General features: G+C 41.1%; 1 protein-coding gene across 4 annotated transcripts in view; it reads right to left on the bottom strand.

The window, feature by feature from the left end:
- NT5C2 (5'-nucleotidase, cytosolic II) overlaps window positions 1-21,706 on the bottom strand; it is a 158,503-nt gene that overhangs the window by 43,998 nt on the left and 92,799 nt on the right. For all 4 annotated transcript variants that reach the window (XM_089690241.1, XM_089690240.1, XM_089690239.1 and 1 more), the window contains exons 4-6: window positions 19,820-19,937; window positions 18,279-18,374; window positions 7,349-7,440 (exon numbers count right to left, since the gene is read on the bottom strand). In XM_089690241.1, the coding sequence (XP_089546367.1) occupies window positions 7,349-7,440; window positions 18,279-18,374; window positions 19,820-19,937 (306 nt within the window). The remainder of the gene's footprint in view (window positions 1-7,348; window positions 7,441-18,278; window positions 18,375-19,819; window positions 19,938-21,706) is intronic.

Below are 21,706 nucleotides of genomic sequence, written 5' to 3'. Positions count from 1 at the left end.
TTTAGCACAATTGCTTTTTGTGCACCCTGGTGTTGAGGCTACATTGATCTGAGCAAATCAGTGCAGCTCAACTGAACTGGTATAAAAGAGCCCTAGCTCTAAAGCTGGACATACATGGATTGAAATTTGGCCAGTTCAGCAGGAAATTCAATCCATCTATGAGCAGGCTGATTGTACTTGGGTGGAACTAGCCTGTTGGATTTTTTACATAAGATTACTGCCGACGGCTTTAGCCAGGAAGTCTTCACGTGACCTCCTCCCGGCAGAACACAATAGCGCTGCAGGAGGCACAGTCAGTGTTGATAGGGGAATCAAGCAATTTTCTTTCCTTCTACCCGTGGTGGAAGGAAAGAAAATAGATTATTCTATGGGCTGCTTTAACAGAGTTCCAAACCGTGGTCCATATATAGCAATACATGAATTCAAAGCAGGTTACCAGGATGCAGCCTCCTTTTCCTATAGTCTGCTATATCTAATCATCATTATGTTAACTTAGGCTCCATTCACACCTGTGCAACTTGTGCTGTATTTTCTGAAGCACAAAAACACAACAAGCCATTACTCATTCTGTTCTGTGGGGCTGTTCACACCTATGCGCATTCCTGCAGTGTAATTTTGGAAGAGGTTCAGGCATTCTTTATGTGCAGAATGGTGCAACTTTGAGTCCACTTCAATAGAACACCAAAAACATTTGTACATGTGTTATTGATATGTTTTGTAGCATGACCAGAAGATACCTCTTCCTCTCAACATCTGCTCTACAGGCTGCACATAACAAGGACATGAGAAGGCCACAGAATGGTTTACACAGAACAGCTAATACAAACCTTTCCTCTATGATCTATCCACAACTGACTGCAAGGGCAGCACTAAGCGTGAGAGGGTATAGCAGGACATTGCTTGTGAGGTGTACAAGGATTGGGACACAGACGTTTGGGACACTCGAGCGCACAGAAAGAAAGCAAACACGACTTTCTTTGGACTTTAATCCATATGCTAATGTATGCTTATTAAAATGACATTTCTGCATGCAAACATTCTTGCTCTATTGTCATATGCAAACAACCTTTTATAGCTTGCCATTGGCCAAAACCAAAAAAGCGCTTGAGGCAGAAAAATGCATTAAAAAACATCAAAAACTAACTTAGCCGCATTTGAAAATGCAATGCAAAATGCATCAAAAACACATTAAGAAAAAGCACAGGTGTGAACCTAGCCTTATTTACAATAAGCAACTTTAAAAAAACTATAATAAAAGTGTTTTAATTTAAAGAACATTGGGAATATTTTATAAAATATGTAAAAAATGAAAGAATCTGTACTGCCAACAACAATCGGATTCTAGCACACAGTCTTCTAGTGCAGATTACAGACTTAAATGTGACCTTTTTTAAGGACAGCATTTTTTTTGGCTTCCTTTTTTTAAATAAATAAGATACACTATACCCCCTTATCCAGTGAATTCATTACTAACACAGTTTATATATAACTGCAGTAGATTAAAGATGATCTCTAGGCAGATTAAAAAAAGCCATCATTTTAACATTGAAAAGCATTAAATGTGTTTTAGGCTGGGGGCAGCCAGCACACTGAATCAATCAAGGCTCTACTATGTTGCACAATGCAGCCTACAGAGGAGGAAACCAAAAGGTATGACTAAATTAAAGTCATTGTCTAATCACAGGCTTGGGGATGTCCTGGAACAGGTTATTTTGATTAACAGCTGTGAATTTACAGGGAGGCTCAGGACATGGATGTGCAGTACAGAACTAGCTGAACAGGACTGCAAAGTCTTTGAAAGGTAAAGCAGTTCACGTACAGTACAGTGTATTTCAAATGTGTATTTTGCTTGGCATTCAGCTTTAAACATGCTGCAGAGATAAACAGCTATTAAAATAGTTTTAAAACGGTCCACATATATTTGCATAACTATAAATGTGTGTGATTAAGGAAATGCACGGTATACCACAAAAAAATTTAGGTATGTGTGGATACTGGTTGAATCAACCACACCTTATCTTCTGTGTGCACTGCCCCATCCCCCTCTCCTCTGTGTGTGCAGTCACTACTTATTTCTCCTTTATATGCAATTGCCTGAGCGGTCACCTCTGCGTGAGCAGTCACAGCCCCCTCTCCTCTGCGTGAGCAGTCACAGCCCCCTCTCCTCTGCGTGAGCAGTCACAGCCCCCTCTCCTCTGCGTGAGCAGTCACAGCCCCCTCTCCTCTGCGTGAGCAGTCACAGCCCCCTCTCCTCTGCGTGAGCTGTCACAGCCCCCTCTCCTCTGCGTCAGTTCTCACAGCCCCCTCTCCTCTGCGTCAGTTCTCACAGCCCCCTCTCCTCTGCGTGAGCAGTCACTGCCCCCTCTCCTCTGCGTCAGTTCTCACAGCCTCCTCTCCTCTGTGTGAGCTGTAACATACCCCTCTCCTCTGTGTACATTGCTATAGCCCCCTCTCCTCTGCGTGAGCCGTCACAGCCCCCTCTCCTCTGCGTGAGCCGTCACAGCCCCCTCTCCTCTGCGTGAGCCGTCACAGCCTCCTTTCCTCTGCGTGAGCTGTCACAGCCCCCTCTCCTCTGTGTGAGCTGTAACATACCCCTCTCCTCTGTGTACATTGCTATAGCCCACTCTGCTCTGTGTGAGCTGTCACATCGCCCTCTCCTCTGTGTGAGCTGTCACAGCCCCCTCTCCTCTGCGTGAGCTGTCACAGCCCCCTCTCCTCTGCGTGAGCCGTCACAGCACCGTCTCCTCTGCGTGAGCCGTCACAGCACCGTCTCCTCTGCGTGAGCCGTCACAGCCCCCTCTCCTCTGCGTGAGCTGTCACAGCACCGTCTCCTCTGCGTGAGCTGTCACAGCCCCCTCTCCTCTGCGTGAGCTGTCACAGCCCCCTCTCCTCTGCGTGAGCTGTCACAGCCCCCTCTCCTCTGCGTGAACTGTCACTGCCCCCTCTCCTCTGCGTCAGTTCTCACAGCCCCCTCTCCTCTGCGTGAGCCGTCACAGCACCGTCTCCTCTGCGTGAGCTGTCACAGCCCCCTCTCCTCTGCGTGAGCTGTCACAGCACCCTCTCCTCTGCGTGAACTGTCACTGCCCCCTCTCCTCTGCGTCAGTTCTCACAGCCCCCTCTCCTCTGCGTGAGCTGTCACTGCCCCCTCTCCTCTGCGTCAGTTGTCACTGCCCCCTCTCCTCTGCGTGAGCTGTCACAGCCCCCTCTCCTCTGCGTCAGTTCTCACAGCCCCCTCTCCTCTGTGTGAGCTGTCACAGCCCCCTCTCCTCTGTGTGAGCTGTCACAGCCCCCTCTCCTCTGTGTGAGCTGTCACAGCCCCCTCTCCTCTGCGTGAGCTGTCACAGCCCCCTCTCCTCTGCGTGAGCTGTCACAGCCCCCTCTCCTCTGCGTGAGCTGTCACAGCACCCTCTCCTCTGCGTGAGCTGTCACAGCACCCTCTCCTCTGCGTGAGCTGTCACAGCACCCTCACCTCTGCGTGAGCTGTCACAGCACCCTCACCTCTGCGTGAGCTGTCACAGCACCCTCTCCTCTGCTTGAGTTCTCACAGCCCCCTCACAGCACCACTGTCAGGGCTGCTTAAAATGATCAGTATTTAATCAATTATATTTACTTGTTTTAAACTTTTTTTTTTTTAATTTTTTCAGCTGCTTCCTGGTTTCTGGTCTAGGCCAAAATGATATAATACATGTCAGGAGTCTTCATGGGCATTTTTATCTCTCATCTGGAGTGGCATTCTCAACACAATCCCCTGCCTGCACACCTAAGGTAAGGGCAGATGGATTCCAGGAAGTAAATGCTACATGAATCAACTGCCCCTATTCAAGATGGCCACTGCTAAAAATGCGGAGGGAGAGCGATTTTTCAGAAAAAAACAAAAAAACAAAAAAAAAAACTTGGACATGGATGGATGCTTGAGCTTGCTTTGAATAATAAAAATGAATTAAACAGCATTTGCAGTTTTGAGGCGCTCACATACAGTATAGTTCCAGTTTAACCACTTCGAGTCCACCCATTGCCTGTAAATGAAGCACGGGACGCGGTGCCGATGTCACTGCTTACAGAGTGCACACCCCATAGCACGGTGATCCTAGTTTCACCTGGACACAGCGGATCATATTGCCGCTGTGTCCAGGTGATCACATGGTATTTTACCAAGTGATTGCTGTGTCCAATCACAGCAATCGCATAGTAAACAATAGAAACCGAAAGTGTTGGTTCTCTCTGCTCTCACTGTGCCTGTCAGGCTGCTTGTACATTGACAGACTGCTGTGCCAGCCTGCCTCGGTGTCCCTGATCACTGCCCTAATGTATTCTTAATTAAACAAAAATGCAGCCAGCCCGTCACCTGTCCCAGTGCTCACAAAACACTGCCATACACCATACCAGCGTCCTGATCACTGCAATGCCCCATACCAGCATCATGATCACCATTATACCATTACTCTGATCACCACCATATGCCAAACCAGCGTCTTGATCTCCGCCATACACAATACCAGCGGCTTGATCACTGCCATACTCTATACCAGCGTTCTGATCACCACATATGCTATACCAGCATCCTAATCACCGCCATACCCCATACTAGTGTTCCAATCACCCATATCAGCGTCCTGATCCGAGCCATATCCCATACCAGCATTCTGACCACCCCATATGTCATACCAGCATCCTGATCACCACCATACCCCACACCAATGTCCTGACCATTGCCATACCCTATACCAGTGTTCTGCATTTAAAAAAAAAAAAAACAGTGGTGATTAAATGCCACCAAAAGAAAGCTCTATCTGTCTCAAAAAATAATAAAAATGTCATATGAGTAAACTGTTACATGACTGAGTAATTGTCACTCAAATTGTGACAGCGCTGAAAGCTGAAAATTGGCCTGGACTGCAAGGGGGTGAAAGTGTCAGGACTTGAAGTGGTTAAATAGTTCAACTCAACCCTCTAACTAAAAGAAATCAGAAAATAACAGACTGACTGGCCATCTCACTAGGTGAAAATAAAGAAAAAAGAAAACTAAAGCAGCAACCACATTGAAGAATTGGTAAGTTACAATATAATAGATTTTTGTTTTTGAGTTTAGTAACACTTTAGGCCAGTATTTCTTGTGTGTTTTAACCAATGTATAAAAAATTACCAGTATTTTTTATAAATGATCTTTATGACATTTTAGAGAAAGCACATTGTTGTTGCTTCTTGGTGCCAAGATGAAAAGTTAGATCCATAAGTGGGTCACATGATGTATATTACATAACCTCCTGTTTACCAGAATACTGACAGATTGCAGCAGCAAGTACAAGATTTTGTTATGTCATGTGGAGAAATAGGATGTAAGAGATGAAAGTGCATCTTGCTTAATCCATCAGAACCAAGAACAAGTCTGTGTAATTAAGTCATATTCTACGCAATGTTCCTTTATCTTGTATACTGCTACTTGTACTTCATAAGAAATATTTACCACTTTTCAGAAAAAAAATGGGCCTCTAATTCAGTCCACTATATAATGCAAGCAGCAATAAATCAGTACAGAGCAGTCGTAATACTCAATGGTTACCGTAGTTATTTTTTAGCATAAACATATTGTTAGTGGTTGATGCTTGGGAAAGTACATGGTTTCAAGGAAAGACCCAGCAATAACTTTTTTAAAAAGGCAATATCACTATTTACTTATGATAAAGTTTCTATGATCATCTTTGCTAGACATTCTGGTGTGAAACCAGGGTTGTCAATGGTGACCCTACTCTTCCCTCCAGCCTCTGGTTCCTGCACTTTGCTCTGCATGGTTTGATATGAAGTATTCTGCCTACAAGATCAGCTGTTTTATTCCACACAAGGCACAGGGACCAGAAACTGTGTGCAAATTAGTGCTACAGGTGACAGTCAGCAGAACAGAGCACAGTGCACATTACAACCTTTCTTCCAGGGCATTCCTAATTACAACATTGGAAAGGTCTTTCCTAACATTATAGTTTTTAATATTTAAATAAGAGAAACGTGCACAACAGGCAAGATGCTGAGAGGAAAACTATCAAGAGATATTAAATTGCAGCTTATCTGACTAGAAAATAAAATCAACTAGGACATTTCAACTGAGCAGACTGATTCTTCCCCCATGAATGGTCAGCTAGGGGACGTCTGGGGAATCTACAGTTAGGTCCATATATATTTGGACACAAGCACAATTTTATTTTTTTCAGATATTTACCAAAACGTATTTAAGCTATAGTTATATAATGGATATGGGCTGAAAGTGCACAATCTCAGGTTTAATTTGAAGGTATGTACACAAAATTGAAATCTTCACAGTACAGATGGACAGTGATCCAAAACACACTGCAAAAGCAACCCAGGAGCTTTTGAAGGAAAAGAAGAGGAATATTCTGCAATGGCCAAGTCAATCACCTGATCTCAACCCAATTGAGCATGAATTTCACTTGCTGAAGGCAAAATTAAAGCAGAAACTAAAGCCACAAACAAAGAACAACTGAAGACAGCTGCAGTCAGAGCCTGGCAAAGCATCAGAAAGGAGGAAACCCAGTCTTTGGTAATGTCCATGGGTTCCAGACTTCAGGCAGTCATTGCCAGTAAAGGATTCTCAACAAAATATTAAAAATGAACATTTTATTTATGATTATATTAGTTGGTCCAATTACTTTTGGTCCCTAGAAAAAGGGGGGATGGCTACTCTTAAGAGCTGAAATTCCTAAACCCTTCCTCCAATTTGGATGTACAAACCCTCAAATTAAACCTGAGAGTGTGCACTTTTATGTTTTGGTAAATACCTGAAAAAAACTAAAATTGTGCCTATGTCCAAATATATATGGACCTAACTGTACATAGACTTAATTATTTCCCAATCTGATCATAACAGGCCATTTCATGTAGACATCACCTTATGTCTGCAAGCGTTAAAGTCCCCATCCAAGTGTGGCAGATGCTGCTTTAGAGAAGCCCTAACACTCTGTTAGGTTTTTTTTTCTATATGTACCTTTTCTGGAGCTGTCTTTGGTCCAATCACATGACGTCCTGGATTTTTTCCTTCCTGCGGCGGCAGTATGCTGTCCCCAATAATGCAAAGAATAGAAGGGCATGATGTCATGTAGGGACATGGATGGGGTTATCCCACGGGGGCTTTATAATGCACCTCAGGGGTGTGTCTTTGACACGTTTTTAAAGAAAGTGGAGGCCACATCCCAGAGGATTGCTGGTGACTAGAACTGGAGGAGAATAAAGTGTGTAGCACTGAAGTATGGAGAGAATTTGGGAAATTTTGTTTAAATGGTGAGGGAGTGGAATTTTTTTTTACATTGTTAGTGGAGCTGGACTGTGGTATATTCTTTACCTGGTAGATTGAACAGGGTATTGAGGATGTAGAAGCGATCTGTGTCATCTCTCTGGATAAATTTGTTTGGGTACTGTTCCCTTGTTTCAGGTCTGTGGAGAAAATAATTTTTTTTTATTAAACAATTCCACCTGCTACACTGTTTAGCACATTTTGCTGCAAGCTGCACTTCCATGGAAACAGTGAAATCAACCAAGGAGAAGTAACACATATTCTCACGGGCGTTATCACACTTCTATTTGGAAAAGATACAAGCTATACATTGCTCTTCACAAGGAACACAGCAACAAAAAAAAAAAAAAAAATAAAGCTAACAATAAAAAACATTTCATAAACCTAACCATAGGTTAGTGACTTTTTACTCTCCAGACAAACTGGTTAAACAGTAAGAATTTGCTCTAATGCTGCGATCATTACATGCTTTACTAGCCATAATCAGGCAGCGTAAAGGTCAGCCTCACCCAAAACTAATATGTCAGCTTTCCATTTTCACTTGCAAGCATTATAATATGATCGATTCTAATATCTCTAAAGGATTTCCAAGGTGAGATATGTCCATCAAAATTTTCAGTTCTGCCTAAGTGACAAGAACATTGCAAAGCCACATGGTCTGGCAGTTCTATGGTTGGTGTTGGCTTCACTAGGGGATTCTCCATAAGTTACATTTTATAAAAAGTGAAAAGCATAATACATTAATTATGGAATTGTGGAGTGGGCACAGACACAAACTACTGTAGGGAATTTGTCACCACTAGGGTATTCTTAGAGCGTTGTAGGTCATTAAACTCAATGTCTATAGATAAGTACAATATTAGCTTTGGGTGCACTTGGCATAATCAAGCACATGCAAGTGACAAACAAATAGACTCAAAGAGAATGGATGTGAGGAATTGAGAGGTCATGCTGTTACATGGGCTGTAACATGACTGTATTTTTTTTATAGCTGATGGAGCTTTGTCCCACTCCACAGGTATACATTGATTTATTTTCCTGCAAAACAACACTGGTGTCTTGATTTCCAAGAGGCTGCCCACACATTGAAGAACTGCACAACCCTATACAGGTGTAATGAAAGTGGTCTCTCATTACAGGAACAAGAAAAATGAATGCTGGGACATGTCCTAGAGGGCAAAGAGGGAAATGAGGGGATACATTTTTGTAATGCCTGGAAATGTACTTTAAAGTCCAACTAAACTCTCATCTTAAATTAGCTAAATACAAGGTGCACCAAAACAAAAAGTGTGCACAGTCTTAAAGCCTGTTCTCTTTTGAAAGCAACCACAGCCTGCCAGCAGCTGCAAAGGTGAAACCTTGCTCTATGTGTGGAACAGTCCGAGACAGCCTCAATGAGAGTCAGTGTTATGCTGGCTTTACACGGATTAAATTTTGTCTTACTTGAGTCTGACTCAGCAGAAATTCGTTTCACGGGGGGTGGCTCTGTCAGCACCACACAGCTAAAAAAAGTTAGTCTTTCAAATGATCTTTGTCGAAGGTGCTGGGCACAAAATTCTCAGCTGAACAGCACATGCATCAGACGGGTGCCAGCTCTCAGAATACAACCCCTGGCAAAAAGTATGGAATCACCACTCTTGAAAAAATGTTCAGTTTTTTATTTGTGTAGAAAAAAAAACTAATCACAGACATGCCTCAAAACTATTTTCATTTAACATTCCAATCTTCTGGCTTTAAGAAACACTTAAAAAAAAAAGAAAAAAGAAAGAAAACTGTAGTCAATTGCATCTGTTTTTGCAAATCGAGCAGAGGAAAAAATATGGAATCAGTCAATTCTGAGGAAAATATTATGGAATCATGAAAAAAAATACACTACAGTGCACCACTAGTACTTTGTAGCACCATCTCCAACTTTTATAATGGCTTGAATTCTCTGAGGCATGGATTTAAATATCAACAAAGAGTATTCTTTATCAATCCGGATCCAACTTTCTCTTATTGCAGTTGCCAGATCAGCTTTGCAGGTTGGAGCCTTGTCATGGACCATTTTCTTTCATTTCCACCATATATTTTCAATTGGATTGAGGTTTGGACTATTTACTAGCCATGCCATTAACATTATGGGGTTTATTTACTAAAGCTGGAGAGTCCAAAATCAGACTCCCTTCTGCATAGAAACCAATCAGCTTCCAGGTTTCATTGCCAAAGCTTCATTGAACAAGCTGAGGTTAGAAGCTGATTGGTTTCTATGCAGAAGGGAGTCTGATTTTGGACTCTCCAGCTTTAGTAAATAAACCCCTATATGCCTTTCTTGAAGGAAAGTTTTCACGGCTTTTGCCCTATGGCAAGATGCAATAGCATCCTCAAAAGTGATGTCATCACCAAACATCCTTTCAACTGATTTGGCTTTTCTGTATGTAAATCCCATTTCCTCTAGGCAATGTCTTACAGTTTGGTCACTGACATTGACTCCAGTTTCTGCCATTTGTTCCTCATTTGCTATGTTGTGCATTTTCAAGGCATATTGTTTTAAGTTTTCTATGTTGACGCTGTGATGTCTTCCTTGGTCTACCAGTACGCTTCCATTTTACAGCCTTCCCATTTGATTTGTACTTGGTCCAGACCTTAGACACAGCTGACTGAAAACAACCAACATCTTTTTCAACATTCCATGATGATTTACCTTCTTGAAGATTTACCTTCTTGTTTGTTTCAACATGATTCATATCAATCAGCTTGGTGCATCAGCTCACCAAGGTTTGCAAGCACTCTTTTTTAACTGCAGACTAATTAGCAGATGTAATCTGATGCAGATGTTTGTTTTAGAACTGCAAAGTACATGATCATTCCATAACATTTTCCTCAGAATTGAGTGATTCCATATTTTTTCCTCTGCTTGATCTGCAAAAACAGTTGCAATTGACTACAGTGTTTCTTAAAGCCAGAAGGTTGGAATGTTAAATGAAAATTGTTTTGAAACATTTCTGTTATTGTTTTTTTTTCTACACAATTAAACAATTGAATGAACATTTTCCAAGAGTGGTGATTCCATACTTTTTACCAGTGGTTGTACAATAGCTGGTACTGCATATTTGTCCATATGCAGTGTTTAGCCAGCTTTTGAACTCCATAATCAGTTGAGAACATGAGCTAGGTCTGCCAGACCTCTGCAGAGAGACTGATGCTTCCACACAGTAAGGAAGGGTCTATATTCAATGATTGTAATCAATTTAGACTTCAGCATGCTCATTTATGCATAAACCCAATTGTGACTGGTTCTGTTTAAAATATATATATCAAGGTTAAAAAAAACCATCTCTGCAATACATGCTTATTTCCCCCATATTTAATCCCTTTAGAGACCCTGCAAGTACAGAAGAATACATGTGATCTGCCAGAAATGCACAACGTTACCATGTCCTGTGGTGGGCTGAAAACACACAGCATTTTTGGGGGTTGAGAGGTGTAATCCCTACCCAGTGTCTTTTGCTAAACTACTCAGACCTCCTGCCTATAGTACTGTACACAACATAGACAATACTCATTTGTAGTCCTGATATAACAACTAATTTGGATAATTATACTCCATCAGATAACTAAGAAAATGTGCACAAGACGCAGAACAGCTCACAATTTCTGATATAATCAACTAACATTAGGTTTGTTAAATATCTCATTGAACAAAATGTGTTCAATGGGAGAAAAATAGGAGAGTTCATTGTTAGTGGGAAAAGCAAATAGAATTCTAGGATGCATCACTAGAGAGGTCACCAGGAAGAAAGGAGGCCCTGAATGTTTCCGATTCCCCGAAAAAGAACTTTAGTTAGACCTTATTTGCAATACTGTGTCCAGTTCTGGAAACCTCACTTATTAGGAGAGACTTCAAGAGCTTATCATGTATATCCTGGAGGAAAGAGGAGACATGACTAAACCCCTTTAAATACATTAAGGGCTCAATTACACTTGCTTCGGTTTTAACACACTTTAAAGCTTCCACAGCTTCAACATGCTTTTTTGATGTGTTTTTGATGCTTCAATGATTCTTCGGCGATATTTTTTTAAACTTTAGTGAAGCTTGGCAGATGCCCTGTGTGTGCTGATTTTCTAAACTGCTCAAAAAAATTAAAGGAACACTTTGAAAACACATCAGATCTCAATGGGGAAAATATCATGCTGGATATCTATACTGATATGGACTGGGTAATGTGCTAGGAACGTAAGGATGACCCATTGTTTGATGGAAATGAAAATTACCAACCAACAGAAGACTGAATTCAAAGACATCCTGAAAATCAAAGTGAAAAAAGTATGCAGCAGGCTAGTCCATTTTGCTGAAATTTCATTGCAGCAACTCAAAATGGTACTCAGTAGTTTGTATGGCCCCACATGCTTGTATGCATGCCTGATGTCGGGGTATGCTCCTAATGAGATGACGAATGGTGTTCTGGGGCATTTCCTTCCATATCTGGACCAGTGCATCACTGAGCTCCTGGATAGTCTGAGGTGCAACCTGGCAACATGATATCCCAGAGGGTGTTCTATTGGATTTAGGTTAGGCGAGTGTGGGGGCCATTCAATGGTGTCAATTTCTTCATCTTCTAGGAAAAGCCTGCATACTCTTGGCAAATGAGGCCAGGAATTGTCATGCATCAGGAGGAACCCAGGACCCACTGCACCAGCATGGGGTCTGACAATGGGTCTAAGGATTTCATCCCGATACCTAATGACAATCAGGGTGCCATTGTCTAGCCTCTAGAGGTCTGTTCGTCCCTCTATGGATATGCCTCCTCAGACCATCACTGACCCACCACCAAAACGGTCATGCTGAACAAAGTTACAGGCAGCATAACATTCTCCAGAACCTTTCATGTCTGTCACATGTGCACAGGGTGAACCTGCTCTCATCTGTGAAAAGATCAGGGCACTGGTGTTCAATGACAAATGCCAATCGAGCTCTATGGTGCCGGGCAGTGAGCACAGGGTCTACTAGAGGACGTTGGGCCCTCAGGCCACCCTCACAAAGTCTGTTTCGGATTGTTTGGTCAGAGACATTCACACCAGTGGCCTGCTGGAGGTCATTTTGTAGGGCTCTGGCAGTGCACGTCCTCTTCCTACTTTCACAAAGGAGCAGATACGTGTCCTGCTGATGGGTTAAGGACCTTCTATGGCCCTGTCCAGCTCTCAGAGTAACTGCCTGTCTCATGGAATTTCCTCCATGCTCTTGAGACTGTGCTGGGAGACACAGCAAACCTTCTGGCAATCCTGGAGGAGTTGGACTGCCTGTGCAACCTCTTTAGGGTCCAGGTATCGCCTCATGCTACCCGTAGTGACACTGACCCTAGCCAAATGAAAAACTAGTGAAAAACAGTCAGAAAAGATGAGTAGGGAAAAAAAAGTCAGTGGCCTCCACCTGTAAAACCATTCCTGTTTTGGGGGTTGTCTCATGGTTGCCCATTTAGTGCTCCTGTTGTAAATTTCATTACCACCAAAGCAGCTGAAACTGCTACCCCCCTCTGCTACTTAACTGACCAGATCAATATCCCAGGAGTTTAATTGACTTGATGCTATACTCTGATTAAAAAGTGTTCCTTTATTTTTTTTTTTAGCAGTGTATTGGTTTTAAAGGGGCCAAGCAAAACCCTGGCTGAGTAGTATCCCCATTCAGCAGATCCCCAGCTCCTTAGCACTTCTGTTCAGCATTGGTACTTTTGTACAGCAGATCCCCAGCTTATTAGTACCCTAATAAGTTCAGAAGATTCCTTGCTTATTAATAACCCCAACTCTGATGATGTCCCATTCAGCAGTACCCCCAGCTTTGCTGATCCCCAGCTCAGAAGTAACCCTCTACTCTGCTAATCTCCCGCTCATTAGTAACCCCCAGCTCTGCTGAGCCTTTGGTTTGCTGATCCTTCTCGCTCTCTGGTCCCTGCTCACCTCCCGCTATCTTGCTCCAAAGCTGAGCACCACATGTGACATTGCTAGTTTCTTGATGGACCACTTGGTCTTTTTCTGCCTTCACTCTTCTATGTTTCAATATTAGGTTTACCTACATTACTGTGCAAATGTTTTAGGCAGGTGTGAAAAGAAACGCAGTAAATTAAGAATGCTTTTAAAAATATACATTTTTATCAATTTACAAAATGCAAAGTGAGTGAACAGAAGAAAAATCTACATCAAATATTTGATGTGAATACCCTGTAGTTTCAAACAAGCATCAATTCTTACACTTGCACATTTTGTACACTTGCACAAAGTCAGGGACTTTGTAGGATTAGAGTCAGGTGTATGATAAACTAATTATACCAAGCATGTGCTAATGACCATCAATTTCATAGGTAGGTTGAAACGCAGTCATCAACTGAAACAGAAACAGCTGTGCAGGAGGCTTAAAACTGGGTGAGGAACAGCCAAACTCTGCTACTAAGGTGAGGTTGTGAAAGACAGTTTAATGTCACAGGTTAAACACCATAGCAAAACTGAGCACAGCAACAAGACTCAAGGTAGCTATACTTGATCAATAAGGTCTCTCCCAGGCAAAGATTTCAAAGCAGACTGGGGTTTCAGGATGTGCTGTTCAAGCTCTTTTGAAGAAGCACAAAGAAACGGGCAACATTGAGGACTGTAGACAAAGTGGTCAGCCAAGGAAACTTAATGCAGCAGATGAAAGACACCTCCCTTTGACATCGTAACATGTCCAGTAGTGCCATCAGCACAGAATTAGTGGAAAAAATGGAACCCAGGTATACTTCTAACAAGGAAATAAGGCTAAACTAACTATGCACAAAACCATAGGATGGGGGGGGGGCTGAAAAAGGGCAGCAGGTGCTCTGGACTGATGAATCCAAATTTGCAGTTTTGTTTTCCAAAGGACTGGAGAGCAGTACAGTAATGAGTGTCTGCAGCCAACAGTGAAGCATGGTGGAAGTTCCTTGCAAGTTTGGGACTGCAATTCTCAAAATGGAGTTGGAGATTTGGTCAGGATCAATGGTGTCTTCAATGCTGAGAAATACAGGCAGATACGTATCCATCATGCCATACCATCAGGGATGCATGTGATTGGCACCAAATTTATTCTTCAGCAGGACAATGACCCCAAAACATACAGCCAATGTCATAAAGTACTATCTTCAGTATAAAAAAGAACAAGGAGTCCTGGAAGTGGTGGTGTGGCCCCCACAGAGCCCTGATCTCAACATCTTTGAGTCTCTCTGGGAATACATGAAGAAACTGAAAGATTTAAAGCAGCCTACATCCACAGAAAACCTGTGGTTAGTTCTCCAACATGTTTGGAACTACCTACCTACCTATGTTCCTTCACAAACTGTGTGTAAGTGTACCTAAAAGAATTGATATACTAATTTGAAAGCGAAAGATGGTCATATCAAATATTGATTTGATTTGGATTCCTCTACTGTTCATATACTTTCCATTTTGTTAATGATTAAACTATTAACACTTCTGTTTCTGAAAGCATTCTTAATTAACAGCATTTCATCACACCTGCCTTAATTTTTTGCACAGCAGTATACACCTTAAATTGGTAGTAAAGTCCTTTCTGTAAACGAAAAAAATGGCCCCCCCCTGCAAGTTTAGGTCATAATATATTATGTACTGCATGCCAGTACATTATGACAAACTTAACTACAAACAGAGCCCTCCAGTGCAGTGCTGTCACAGCTCCCCGACCCTTCCATCTTTAACTGGTCTTCCTTCTGGGTTCGGAATCTTTGGCCGCTTGAATGGCCGGCCAGCAGTGATGTCACTCCTGCGCATGTACACAGGAGTCACATTTCCACAGACCATAAATGTGGTCTAAGCTGTGCATGTGCGTCTCAGATCACATTACCTGCTAATAGGCGGGGGTATTTATACCAGAAGAGACCTCTAGGGTCGCACCTGTTATAAAAGCCCTGCCTGTCAGCGGATTTTTAAATTTCTTACGTTTACTACCACTTTAAGACAATCCAGTTTCACAGCAGGGATGCTTTAAAAGCACGTTCAACGTGATACATTTTGTTCACTGTAAGTAACGCCATCAGTCTGTATACTAAAATCACATGTTGATTTCATTATAACTCATTCAAAACAAGGATATTACTATTGATTTCCTATTTTGGGTAGAGAGCCAGAAAAAAACAATGTGGCAGAGTTGTCCATATAAAGCCCAGACTTGTAAACAACAATAATTGCAAAATGAGAGCCACAGATTCATAACACAATACATGATTGTATTCTTTGACTATTTGCTTTATAGAAAACACACAGACTGGTTTGCCCAGATATGTGCACACTGAGTAATTCAGACATGCAGCCTTGAAAGATGTCAATGTACAGCTTCACCAAATGTTAAAAAAAACTGCTTAGTAACAAGGTTATCATATAAAAACATGTCTGTGCATGATACTGATACAGCAAATTACATTCTCATGTAGGACCCTATGCAGCAAGCAAACAAAGGACCTGGTAGGTAAATAGGGTGAGGCATTGTCTGCAAACAAAGGATCACTTTAGCAGACACAAAGCATGACTTCACATCAAAGGGAACATCTGTTTGCCTTGCTATGGTGTATTTTTACATTGGATTCTTCATGGCTCTACGCGACCTTTCCAATGAGAGCAAATATTGTTTCCTCCTCTCCCAACACTGGCTATTAATGCTGAAATTCAGAAAAGGTGTTAGTGACAGGTTTTACTAGGTTTTGTCTGCATTAAGGGAAGCACACAGAATTATTAGGAAATATATTCTTTACTTTGGGTGTTAGTGACCTACACAATCAGCAAAATATAAGGACAGGCTTTCATAGTTAAATGAGGGATGTGATATGGTTTATGATCATACCAACTCTTCAGAAAGAAAAGCTTTATAGCTGTATATAACGCTCACCTGCTGGTGTGCGTTGTGCAGGGATAGTTGTAGGAACACATCGCACTGCTTATCTTTTTTTTTTTCGTATTGAATTTTATTTGAAGTGTTATGCAAGAACCGCCCCACGGTCCCCCTGCTCCCCTGGTGGGGAGGATCTTCTCCATCCCCCCGCTAGCTTTCACAATTTTAAAAACCTGTGGGCTTCGACCGCAGCACTCATTAACAGTATTCTGTGAATTACTTATCCTTTAATTATCTTTAATATGAAACAACAGTCACTGATGTTTTTTAATCTGCTTTAAAGTATGTATGGGAAAAAGTACATATTTCCATCGTGTGCAAATTTCCCTATGTTTTGTATCATTACAAGTACTGTGAGTAGAAAAAAATACCTATTTATCCTGACTTAGTTAGCTGATAGTGAGCTGATAATATGGTTATCAGCCTTGCCCAGTTCTCTCTTTGAAGTGGCCCGGTGGGCAGGATTCAGCCCACATGCCTTGTGTTTGACACATGTGCTTTAGGCGATCCTTGAAAATTCACTTATTCAGGGAAGCCTAGCCCACCTCCACCTAAAACAAATTGTACTTGAGTCGCCTCCATCAGATCCTCCACTGCAGCTATTACCTTCTGTACCTCCTCTCCACCCTTTAGATTGTAAGCTCCATGAGCAGGGCCCTCCTATTCCTTCTGTATTGAACTCTGTTGTAATTATACTGTCCCTCTTTGAATTTTAAAGTGCTACACAAACTGTTGGCGATATATAAATCCTGTATAATAATAAAATTAATAATATTATTATTGGAGCAAGAAAACAGCTACAATCATTGCCACCCTCAGAAATTGCAAGGGGCATTTTAAAACCTTGCAACAAGAAGGCTCTTAGAGCCATGACTATAATACTTATTCAAAGCTAAATATATATATATATATATATATATATATATATATATATCCATATCCTGGAACCTTAGATACCTGTCTTCATTGTGGAAAAGAGGTTGGCACCTACTTTGTTGTTTGGCTCTGCCCTGCCATACAACGTTACTGGCGCATGGCGCGGTTTTATGGATAGTAATAATGCGTTTGGCAAATTTCCTCTCCCATTGGATCCCGCCCTGTGGCTATGTGGCCTTGTGGAAGGGGCAGGACCCACTAAGCATGAGAGGTTCTTTGTATTTTATTCTGCTTATTATGCCCAAAGAGGAATTCTTCTGCATTGGAAGTCTACTGTTCCCCCTACTGTGATTGCCTGTAAAAGCAGCTATGAATGGGACTTTGCCCTTATGTAAACTGACCTATCCCAGTAGCAACTGTCCCCAGAAATTTGACAAAATCTGGAATTGCTGGGTTGATGGTCAGGGTATCACTGTTTAGCTCCACCACTTACTTGGAATGCGGGCTTTCTAATAGAATATATCACTTTGCTTTTCCCCCTTTCATTTATCCCCTCTTCTTACCCCCCCCCCCCCCCCTTACCTTCTCCTTGCTGCTGAATGAGCCATATTTTCCCTGCACTGTTGGGTACACACTGCTATTTTATATGGATACCATACTGCATCACTGTATTGTGTATCATAAACCATATTTTTTCTTGTGAATCTTTGATACCGCTGTGGTTTTCATGTAACTCTTTACATGTTCTTCTATATACTTTTGTACTTTTTTTTGTACTTTTTTTTATTTGACTGTATACTTTGCAGTTGTTTAGTAAAAACTTTTACTGGTAAAAAAAAAATGTAAAAAAAAGATCCCCTTGGTAGAGCAGCATTGATAGCCTTAATGTAAACTTAGCCAATAATAAGTGACTTTATGATTTTTTGCATAGAGTCACAAAAATATGGGACAGCACAATTGTAAATGTGAATTGCAGTAACAAATACTTTCAAGTAAAAATTCTAATAGTATCTCGGTGTGAGTTTTGTATGGTCAACAAAGTTGCCTTCTAACGTTAAGCTGTTTTATACAGTATGTAAGGCAGAAGTTCACAGCTTTGTTTGCAAGCTACAATTGAATTTTTAAAAAAAGGGTACATACTGTATTTTTGGATCAAAACAACAAACATAGCTAGACTTGTTTGCCTCATCACAAGTAAAATATGCCAGCACTTACCCTCTCATGAAGTTAAACCCATGTGCACAAACAAGAATATTGCCATAGGCATCAACTTTCAAGAGATTTCCATATGTTGTATCAAACACCAAACCCCTGGAGGAAGAAAACAGATTATGAAACATATATACTTAAAATGAAGTTATTACTAGCAAACAAATGTAAAGCTTGAACAAAATAGCTCATTAAAACACAGATATTGTAAGAAAGAGTTCTAAAAGTAGAACCTCTGGCTAAAACCATAATCAATTATATGTTCCATGTATATGTACTGCTTTGCTCTTACAGATGCAATCATCTGCACAGTTCAAAAACATTTTCCCTAAATAATATTAATAATAAAACCCATTTCATGGATGACTATGTTTGAAAAAATGCTGCTGAACTTATACAAAGCAATAGAGTCCTAATGAACTTGGAGTGCTGTGCATCCTTCTTTCAGCCTTAGCACTGCTGTACATTTATAACAGGAAAGGTATTTGTCTAAACTGTGTTTAGGAATGAATATATAAAAACGGCACAAACACAAAATAAAAAATTAATGCAATAAAAGTGAATTCATGAAAAATTCATATATAATTACAGGCAGAGATTAAAGACAAAAGTAGGACTCCAGGCAAAGATGAAAGTATAACTAAAGGCAAAACTTTTTTTCCATTTTGGATAGAGTGGAGAGGGATTAGATCCCTTGTCAGTTCTAATTGCTGCCTGTGGCCCTGTTAGTGAGGTTCCCCCTATTTGTCCTGTTTACCATTATCATGAAAGTAATAGAAACCCCAAATATTAGGTTATCCTCAGAAAAATAATAGAGGGGAAATCTTCCAATACAGACACTAGTTTTGGTGACCTGGGGGGTCCCAAAGCAATTCCCTTAATTTGCTGATATTTTCTCACTTCCTGTTTCTGGCTACAAGACAGGAAGTGAAGGTAAATCTCCCAAATGGCAAACAGATGGCAAAAAAAAATAAACAGACAGGGTCCCTTACTCTATCCAAGATTTAAAAAAAGTTTTGATTATAGTTCTACTTTAAAGAATATGTAAACTCTCATCTTGTAAAACAACTCATTCAGTTTAAAATAGAAATTAAAAGAAAAACATTTTTGTATGCATATAAAAAAAAACATTATAAATACCTTTTTCCCCCTAACACTAATCTTCCCAGTGAATGGCTGTGCTGAGGGGGGGGTGTCAGCAGAATCCTGATAACTGGATTAGCTCCCAGAAGAGCCAGAAAACTGAAACCGTGCTCTCATGCCTAGTACGGTCAGTTTATATTAGGATAGCCGAATGACTGGCAGGAACACCAGGGATTTCACACAAAGGAAGCAATACAAAGAGAAAAGGATATTTTTTCCTACAAGTACATGCTACAGCAAGCACATATCAGGAATAGGAAATGTTGGGCATATTCTGTAAAGGATGTGTTAAATATTTATTTGGAGCTCCACTTTCAAACAATATATAGATTTTAGCTTAATCCATTAGAAGTTTATCTCACAAAGCAGCCCATACATTAAACACATTAGGCATAATTTCGTACCTGGTGGGGAATGTTGGGTCATAGACAAAACTTAGAAGCTCTTGAGGATAACCGATAGACACCAATCTTTCAACCGTCAGATCGAAACCAAGAGATTCATATTCTGGAGACTTGTATACTGAAGAAACAAAGGATTACATTAAATATTGGGGATTACATTCAATGTTCATTCTGAAAAAGATGAGGGTAGTTTGATACATATGAATATTTTATGGCATATAGGCATGGCATGGGGGGTGGGGTATTTAGGAATGTGAGCAAAAATTAGTTCCAGGTGCTCAGTGATGTCTCACTAACCAAATTTCATCTCTCTTTCACAGTGTGGGAAGATTACATGCAAATGATTGGTCCCCCTGGTCAGCATTTTCTGAGACACTGCCATAAATAAACCTGTTCAATTCAACTAAATACCAGGATAATTAGAGCTTGCCCCTAATGTCTCCGTAAAATGTCATCTTCGTTTGGTGTGTCTACCTGTACTGCTTTATAATGGTATGTATTTCCTCATCATAAAGGTCCTCCACAGTGCTTCTGATCATTACATTAAAAGCATACAGATCCTTGACCTTTTTTTTTTTTAAATGTAACAAACACATCTACTGAATGACAAATGAAGTGTCTACATCTCCATAAAAAAAACAGGTGGAGCAGCAGATTATTCCAATTTGAAGAAAGAAGAGCAACAGGAATCACCGTGGTGAATTTGCAGCCCAGCCCCACTGTACTTCCCTCCAGGGTAACCAAGCTGTTAGCAGCACCATGCTGCTGCCCCAGCGGTCCAGGGATTTGAAATCCCCACTCTTCTCCATCAGCACTTCTGGAATGGACTTTATTCTATCTAGTCAGCACTGGTCACAGCGACAGCTTCCTGAGCGTATGCACAGAAAAATCAATGTTTTCCAATCACCCTATTTCACACCACTGCCTCCAGCTCCAGTGCAAAAATAACAGGAGCATGCATTTTACTACAGCACAATGCACGTAAATGCACCAGAATGCACAAACACATTTTTCAAAAAAGTAATAGAAAACATGCTGGAAAGCATTACAAACGCTCTGCAAACACATTCAAAATGCATATAAATGTGCATGTGGAAACACACACTGATAGCATAGATTGTGGTGTCATAAAAACAACCCTAAATTCACTTCACTACACTGAAACCTCCTGATTTTTGTTGACATTTCAATAAAGCAAAAACTCTGAATTTCCCTGTTCTGTGTTAGGGGAAAACTAAGTAATGATGCCAGACAGTCAGCATCCATAACCTGAAAGAAAGGGTAAAAAAACTGCATAACGTTTTTTTTTTTTTTAAGAGAAGTTAGGGATTAAAAAAAAAAAAAAGAATCATTCATACTCCGTAGGTGGATGCAGCATCAATCACAAGCCCAGATCTCTCCTCTGCCCTTCAAAGCATCAGATCAAACCCACATTGAGTAGATCTAATGTTTCACAGGCCAGTAATGGTCTGTTTACATTAGACCAAAACCGGAAGTGACAACATACTCGTTGCTTCCGATTTCTTAGAACATAGAGAACATCAGGGACATTCCAGTCCTCAGTCATCTTTATGGTCAGCCAGCGGAACCCCTGGCTTCAGTCTCAGACTCCCCGGTGGGACGGGAGAGCCCAGGAAGGTGGCACTCCCTTTTGCCACATGTAAAAGCAACCCAGCAGCTAATTAGCAGATTGGACTGCTTTTACTTTATTCAGCATCACCAGCTGAAAAAATAGATATTGGGGTCATAGCTGCAGTGAGATAATCACACAAGCAGAAAATTACATTTCTGGGGGCATTCTGTATACGAACTGTGTACAGAACACCTTCAGGTTGACATATTGCATTGAATTTTGCAGGAAAATTACAATGCTGAAGACTGAAAAGG

This window comes from Staurois parvus, unplaced genomic scaffold (genome assembly GCF_062004578.1).
Source record: "Staurois parvus isolate SC_StPar_1 unplaced genomic scaffold, SC_StPar_1.0 ptg000525l, whole genome shotgun sequence".
Lineage (NCBI taxonomy): Eukaryota > Metazoa > Chordata > Amphibia > Anura > Ranidae > Staurois > Staurois parvus.
This window is presented reverse-complemented; position numbering and strand designations above follow the sequence as displayed.